General features: G+C 38.2%; 1 protein-coding gene across 1 annotated transcript; it reads left to right on the top strand.

Annotated features, from left to right (window-relative positions):
• Window positions 1–1,670: 1,670 nt before the first annotated feature.
• On the top strand, window positions 1,671–2,631 carry LOC116074911 (olfactory receptor 14J1-like). The gene has a single exon (XM_031347803.1). The coding sequence runs from the start codon at window positions 1,671–1,673 to the stop codon at window positions 2,607–2,609; it is 939 nt and encodes a 312-aa protein (XP_031203663.1). The 3' UTR covers window positions 2,610–2,631.
• Window positions 2,632–8,431: the final 5,800 nt, after the last annotated feature.

Here is an 8,431-nt window from a genome sequence, read left to right as displayed (position 1 = left end):
ATTGTAAATAAAGAAAACATCTAATAAAAAAAAAAAGAAAAAAAATCCAGGAATAAAATTCTCACAAACAAAAAAGTTATTTAGTCTATTTAACAGTGTTTTGTTTTCCTATAGATGGAGGATCTTCCTGTGGAACTCATACTGGTTTGAATTTGGCATGCTGCTGCCATAGGTCCTGGGACTCATTTTCTAATGTCATAGTTGGCTCTAATACCATTTTAATTACAATCAAATTGCAATGTCCTATCAAGTAATTGGATATATGTTTGGAATCATTTGGATCAAGTTCATTCTTGCAAAAGAGATATGAGAAAGGCGAAGTAAGTTCGTTCTGTCACAAGAGAGATGCCACTTAATGTAAAATGCCTCAAGAGTGAAAAGGATGACCTCAAATTTTATTCTGCAATTACATTTGTAAGCACACAATTTTTAGGAAGACACAAAATATATCTGATGATATTTCACAGGACTTAAAACATCAAAAGAACAACAGAGCATATTTTCTTTCATTGCACAAAACTCACTAATGGAGAAAAAGAATATGCAGGAAGCTGACACTCTATTAAATGCTCAAAAGCCATCAAACACCAACATTCGTCTTGCAAGGGAAGAATGATGGATTATTTTTAATCGCTCAAATATCAAAACAAGGACAATGAGCTAAAACATGACTTCTATCTGAAATATAAATGACTTTAAATTTCCAGTCTTTTATTGGATATTGGCCATTTCCTCCACATTTTAAACTACCTCAAGAAATTACCATCTCTCTTTGCAATTGTTTTTGCTTGTGGTAAGTGCTAATAAAACTTTGATGGCTACACCTGAGGTTAGTAGTGTACGCTGTACTGAAGTATAAACAGAATTCAACGAGAGACTATTTGACCTCTAATAAGTATCTAAATTGAGAGTGAGATGTGAGTATTGCCCTTGCACAACTGTTTTTGTTGTTTATTTCAATAATACCTGCATAGTAATTTAAGAGCAATAAAACTATAATTTTTAATCTTGATTCTACAATGACCAGTAACCTCTTGCAGTAAGAACAGTATTGTTCATTAAGGGAGAATAGCTGTTTCCAGTGGACACCCAAGCATATTTTAATTCCTGGTATATTTCTTATAATTGTCTATTTCATTTGCCACAATGGTATTTAATTCTATGTTCAAAAACTTCTCATCCATAGTCCATCACTGCTTGTTTATTGATAACTTGAAAAAAATCAACAGGTTTCAACAGTGGCAGTGGAACAGTATTTTCTCATGAAGCAAACACAACATTCCTCGAGAGAACCAGTGGTAGACCACATGTACATGCACTTGTATCTACTGTTTTATGAGTGGATAGTGTGAGATCTATGCAGATGAGAAAAATGTGCTCTCACTTATGTTTATCAACAAGTAGAGTATAGATAGATAGATAGATAGATAGATAGATAGATAGATAGATAGATACATAGATAGATAGATAGATAGATAGATAGATAGATAGATAGATAGATAGATAGATAGATGGATAGATAGACAGACAGACAGACAGATAGATAGAGATATAGACAGAAAGATAGACGAGAGTATGTAGAGTAATTAAAATATTGATAAACAAATAATGCTACTACAATTAATATATTATTTTATTCTCCAGCTCCAACCACAAATTTTGTTACCAAAATGACTGTGAAAAATATAACCACAATGAGCGGATTTCTCCTCATGGGGTTCTCTGACAACCATGAGCTGCAGATCTTGCATGCTTTGCTCTTCTTGGTGACATACCTGTTTGGCTCAGCAGGGAACTTCATCATTATCACCATCACAACACTGGACCCACAGCTCCAGTCTCCAATGTATTACTTTCTGAAGCACCTTTCCATTCTGGACCTCTCATCTCTCTCTGTCACAGTTCCCCAGTATGTTGACAGTTCATTGGGAGGAAGTGGCTACATTTCATATGAGCAGTGCATGCTGCAGATTTTTTTCTTTGCAGCTTTTGCCTGGGGTGAGCTGGCCATTCTCACAGTGATGTCATATGATCGGTATGTGGCTATTTGCTTTCCTCTCCGTTATGAGGTCATCATGTGCCCCAGAAAGTGTAGGTGGGCTGTGACAGCTGTATGGCTAAGCAGTGGCATTCCAGGAACCCTGTATATAACCACCATATTCTCTATCAGGTTCTGTAGGGCCAAAATAATTCACCAATTCTTCTGTGACATCCCCCAGTTGCTCAAGCTCTCCTGCTCTAATGATCACCTTGTAATAATGGGAATGCTTAATTTCATGACTGCAGTGGCCTTTCTCTGCTTTATTGGGATTGTCATCTCCTATGTCCACATATTCTCCACAGTTCTCAGGATGCCCTCTGCTGAAAGCAGGTCTAAGGTCTTCTCTACTTGCCTGCCCCACCTTTTTGTTGTCTCATTGTTTCTTTCTACAGGCTCCTGTGCACATCTAAACCCGACCTCAGACTCTCCAACTGCTTTAGAGTTCTTATTTTCTGTCTTTTACACAGTACTACCTCCAACTCTCAACCCTGTTATTTACAGTTTGAGAAATGAGACCATAAAGAGTGCTGTAAGGAAGTTATTGTTCAGTACAAAATTTACTAGTTAGAATCATTTTTTGTTGTTGTTACTGACTGTTCAGTTATACACAAGAATAGGATTCCTTCACATTCTAATGTTAATGAAGGGCAATATTTTGGTTTTGTTTTCCTATAAATAAACTACATTATATAACAATTGTCCTTAAGGAAGTACAATGTTTTATTTCTTGAATTTTAATATATTGTTAAAATTGTTGTTCCTGGGGCTGGAGAGATGGCTCAGTGATTAAGAGCACGGACTGCTCTTCCAGAGGTCCTGAGTTCAATTCCCAGCACCCACATGGTGGCTCACATCTGTAATGGGATCCGGTGCCCTCTTCTGGTGTGTCTGAAGACATCTATAGTGTACTCGTATACATAAAATAAATAAATAAATCTTTTTAAAAAAAACCCTGTTGTTCCTTCAAATTAAAAAAAAATATATTAAAAGCTCCATAATAGAGATCCACTACTTACATCCTAATGCATCCACATAGAAATACACACACACATATACTGACATTCTCAGTATATTTCTTAAGACTTTTGCAGAGACAATATTACAGGAAGTTATTGTTCAGTATACTGAACAATAAAATTCAGTATAAAATTTACTGATTAGAATCATTTTTCCCTGTTACTCCCTGTTATTCCCTGTTCAATAAAAAGAACAAAAGTAATAGTATTAGCCCCATTTCCACACACCAATTCTTAATTTTTAAGTCAACTACTTTTTTTAATGATTTATTTTTAAATTTTTATTTTAAATTTATTTTTAACTATCAAAAGACATTGGTATAAACGTGTATGATATCACTAGGTAAACTTGCATGGTTGTAGTTGTACTGAAGTACAGTTTTCAATTCATATTAAAATATATCTGTATATATTCATTGTCTTTTGCCTATATAAATATATTCAATATTATTATAAATAATAATAAAAATTCAAGTTTTGTCTTTATAAGTCTAAAGAAGAGGTTTATTATGTCAGAGTATGCTGGGAGCATCCAGGCCTGTAGTGTATTGAGAGGAAACACAGAGTCAGACTCAGGTATAGCTTTAAAGACTGATTGTCTCTGGATGTTCTAGCTTGCTAACAATACTAAAGGTTTGTTGATAGCTTCTATAAAGTCCTAAAACCTTTCTAGCTCTTTCTGAGGGTTAAAAGCCACTGGCTTAGGCAATTAACACCTGTGGGCTAAGAGTGTGAGATTAGGGGGCTAGAGAGATGGCTCAGCAGGTAAGAGCACTGACTATATTTCTGAAGGTCGTGAGTTCAAGTCCCAGCAACCACATGGTGGCTCACAACCACCCATAATGAAATGTACTCATTTATAATAATAAATTAAATCTTTAAAATAAAAAAAATGTGGGAGATTAAGTAAGAGATTATTTGTTAGAGACTTTTCCCTTTTATCCAAATGCCTCTTGCTTGTCAGGCTAGCAGGAAGTTTGGAGCAGTAAACATCTATTGAATCAAGAGAAAAGGATTCCATTTTCACAAAGAAGAAAACTTTTACACAAACAAGCAAATATGGATTAAACTCACATAAATTCATATACAGATTCATGCATACAAATTTCTTAAATCTCCATTCTGGGCCCAGTTTACATGCATTCTCATAATTACATACTTACACACATATGCAAACTTATATATTCATTTGGAGCAAAAGGCCAAGTAGGCATCAAGGCAGAAAGAACTCACTCACTCTGGATGAAAAACTCCAATCTTTGTTGCATAGAAAAAAGGAAAAGCCTCTTCCATTTTAATATTAAATGAATTAAACCTAAGTCTGTAAGAAGAAAGCTTTGTACTCTTTAATAAGACTAAACCTGCCTTGCTGTTAAGAAAAGACCTGCTCTGTCCCATGGTCAGGAGAAGCCTCTTCTTTCTGCTCTCTGCAGCTTCTTCTTTCCTCTTTTCCTCTGCATTCTGCATATTGCTCTCTTAGGTTTTTAAGTTGCCTCATAGTTTCTATGTTTATGGTTCTCGTGTTGTTCATTTATTGATTTAAGAATACCTCATTCTCTTCTTAATTTTTTTTCCTACTTAAAGAAGCTTTACTTTTGAGTGAAAGTTTTCCTTCAGAAAACATGAACATGCGCAAACACTGCCTTGGACAAACACTTGGGCATGGCCCTTTCATGACAGTCTGAGCTCAAGACGATTAGTGTGTTCAGGACATTTTCTGAAACATTGAATAATGGTTTGGCCCTCTGTTTTGTGTGAATACATAAATCTCACAAGTCTTAGGCTGTACACTTTTGTGAGAGATGAAATTTTGCACAATCTCACTTCATCCCAACCAGAATATTAATCATTAAACTGAATATCAGATATATAAAGTGCTTTTACTTTAGTCATCTGACAATCTCATTATTATTACATACATTGTAGCATTACTGCTATACTTGTTTCAAGCATACTTTATTTTCTTTAACTGTCTACAAATAACAAGAATGTGGTACTGATAATTTAATTCCATGTGTTTTTATTGTTCCATCTTTAGTTGTTAATCTATTGCTGTGCCTAAGTAGGATATATTGAAAAGCAAATATATACAGGGTTCAGGCCTGACAGTTCATGTTGGCTAAGATTTACAGTAAAGGGAACATCCATCCATTTTTTATAGGAGTACAAATTTACAGCTACTACAATTTATGTGCAGCCTCACTCTTGTTGGCTGGTTCTGACAAAGATACATTGATACAATGGTGGCACATAAGTCCTGAGAGTAACCAACCACAGATGGAACCCATCTCTGACACTGTTGGATGACCAAGAACATGAGACCAGATAGAGTAATGATATGGATGAAAACTCAATATTACTAAGGGGATACAGCAATAAAATTATTTCTTGGAGCATTTTGCAATATTTGTAGAATAGTGCCTTGCTCAGCATCTTCAGAGAGGCTTCTACATGCAGTATATGGGAGCAGAGTTTCATAACTGAACAGTGTGCAGAGAATGAAAAATTGCCACAGGCTGGCCAGTCTGGGCCTCCCTCAATCCGTGGGGGAAACAGGGTCCTAGTCAGGTCAACAAGGCATTGGGGAAGAAATGACAAACAGACACAACACAAGGGAGTGTAGTATCTGAGTGCAACTATACAAAGTAAACTCAAGCTTATATAGTATACAGAAACAGGGCAAATAACAGAAGTTGGGCGTGTAGGCAGGAGACGGCCACATCAAGGTCAGTGAGAACAAGCAGCCAGGTGCAAAGTGGAGGGACAGTGGTGTCCTTCCCACTGGGCTATCTTGGCAGCCCCAAGATAAATTCTCAGGGTCTGTCTGAGGCAAGCAGCTGAAGGTCAAATTCTAGCATTCCTTGGCTGTAACATAAGATAATTAGTGACAGAAGCCCTACAACTTCTCTCTGGTTAGTAAAGCAATTTTGTCGTGAGTGGAATTGCTCCCTGACTGCTATCTCTAACTCTTGAGACACCCTGTCTGGTAAGACAGCTTCTTTGTAAAAATTTCAAGCTAATTACAGCAACGAAATCAATTAGGATTACTGAAACACTGTGGAGGCCAGAAAATAATGTTTAATCTCAGTTTTAGCTAATAACGAAATATTTCTTAGGGCACCTTTATGCCTGAATAAAGAGAGCACGCAGATCTCTCCACAGACTTTAGCAGAGACCAATCTGGAGCACATCAGAGCTGGGAGATGTCAGTGACTGAATACTCAAGAGGTAAGCTAGCTCCCTTTAAAGCCGTACACAGAAGGTCCATGATCAGGTTTTTTGGGCCTGACACACAGACATAACTGAAGTAGACTAGTGCTACGTGACAAAAAACTTAGAAGCACTCATTCCTAAATGGGCTATCTCTATCAATTCTCCCCAGTTAGAGCTCCAAGAATCCTGCAAAAGAGGAGGCAAAAGGATTGTAAGGGCCAGAGTGGATGAAATAGTATAAGAGCCATTGGGAATGGAGGCCACTAAGGAAATGAGGCCTTCTAAACAGGAATACTAAAGTACTTGTGAAGCCCCAGAGACTGTGGTAGAATGCACAGTTCCTGCACAAGTGCACATGATGTGGTCCCAGCACTAAGAAGAGAAGAGGATAAAGTTCCCATCCCTAACCCAGAAATAAATATGCAAATGTAAAATTAGTTTTCCCTAGCAGAGTCTCACTCTAAAAACAAACAATAAATAACAATAAAACAAACAAAAAAATCAAACAAAACCCACACTGACACTGTTAATGATACTCAGCTATGCTTGCAGCTAGGAGCCTAGCATTACTGTCATGAGAGAATCTTCATCCAGCAGCTGATAGAAGCAGATATAGAGATCCACAGTCAAACATTTGGCAGGGCTCATGGACTCTTGTGGAAGGCTCAAGAGAAGAATTGAGGGAGCCAGGGGTGTCAAAGACACTGCAAAAAGACCTACAAAGCCAACTAACCTGGGCCCGTGGATGCTCAAAGAATCTGTACCAACAACCAAACAGCATCCATAGACTGAACCAAGGCCCCCTACACAGGTGTAGCTTGGTCTTCACAGTGGTTACATAACAACTGGATCAGGGGCTGTCTCTGACTCAGACTGTGTTGGCTGCCTTTACATTCTACTCCCCTATCTGGACTGCCTTGTCTGACCTGAATGGTAAAAGATGCACTTAGTCCTGAGGCAACCTGGTTTTCTTTTTCTTTCTTCCTTTTTTTTCATTAGATATTTTCTTTATTTACATGTAAATTTCTCCTTTCCCAGTTTCCCCTCCAAAAAACAAACAAACCAACAAAAACAACAAGAACAAACCCCTGTTGCTTCCCCCCTCCCCATGTCTGCCACCCCACCCTCTCCCACTTATTGGCCCTGGCATTCCCCTACACTGGGGCACAGAACCTTCACGGGACCGAGGTCCTCTCCTCCTATTTGTGATTGAATTTACAATCCTCTACTATACACATGCTGCCAGAACAATCAGTCCCACCATGTATAGTCCTTGGTTGGTGGTTGAGAACCTGGGAGCTCTGAGAGTACTAGTTAGTTCATATTGTTGTTCATCCTAAGGGGCTACAAACCCCTCAGCTCCATAGGTCCTTTCTCTAAATTCTTCATTGGGGACCAAGTATTCAGGTCAATGGATGGCTGTGAGCCTCTACATCTGTGTTAGTCAGATACTGTCAGAGCCTCTCAGGAGATAACTATACTTAGGCTGGCTTGCCCTTCCTTCAGTCTCTGCTCCATAGTTAATCTCTGCAACTCCTTCTGTGGGTATTTGGTTCCCCCTTTTAAGAAGGAATGAAATGTCCACCTTTTGGCCTTTCTTCTTCTTGAGTTTCTTGTGGTTTGTGGGTTGTTCTTCCTGTATTCCAAACTTCTGGGCTAATAACCACTTATCAGAGAGTGCATACTATGTGTGTTCTTTTGTGATTGGGTTACCTCACTCAAGATGATATTCTCCAGATCCATCCATTTCCCTAAGAATTTCATAAATTCATTGTTTTTAATAGCTGAGTAGTACTCCATTGTGTAGATGTACCACAATTTCTTTATCCATTCCTCTGTTGAGGGATATCTGGGTTGATTCCAGTTTCTGGCTATTACAAATAAGGCTGCTATGAACATGGTGGAGCATGTTCCCTTATTACATGTTGGAGCATCTTTTGGGTATATGCCTGGGAGTGGTATAGCTGTGTCCTCCGGTAGAACTATGTCCAATCTCCGGAAGAACCGCCAAACTGATTTCCAGAGTGGTTGTACCAGATTTTGCAATCCTACCAGAAATGAAGTAATGTTCCTCTTTCTCCACAACCTCTCCGGCATCTGCTGTCCCCTGAGTCTTTTATCCTAGCCATTCTGACTGGTGTGAGGTGGAATCTCAGGGTTG

Source organism: Mastomys coucha, unplaced genomic scaffold (genome assembly GCF_008632895.1).
Source record: "Mastomys coucha isolate ucsf_1 unplaced genomic scaffold, UCSF_Mcou_1 pScaffold3, whole genome shotgun sequence".
Taxonomy (NCBI): Eukaryota; Metazoa; Chordata; class Mammalia; order Rodentia; family Muridae; genus Mastomys; species Mastomys coucha.
The sequence above is the reverse complement of the archived record's forward strand: the minus strand, read 5'-3'. Positions and strand labels throughout refer to the sequence as shown.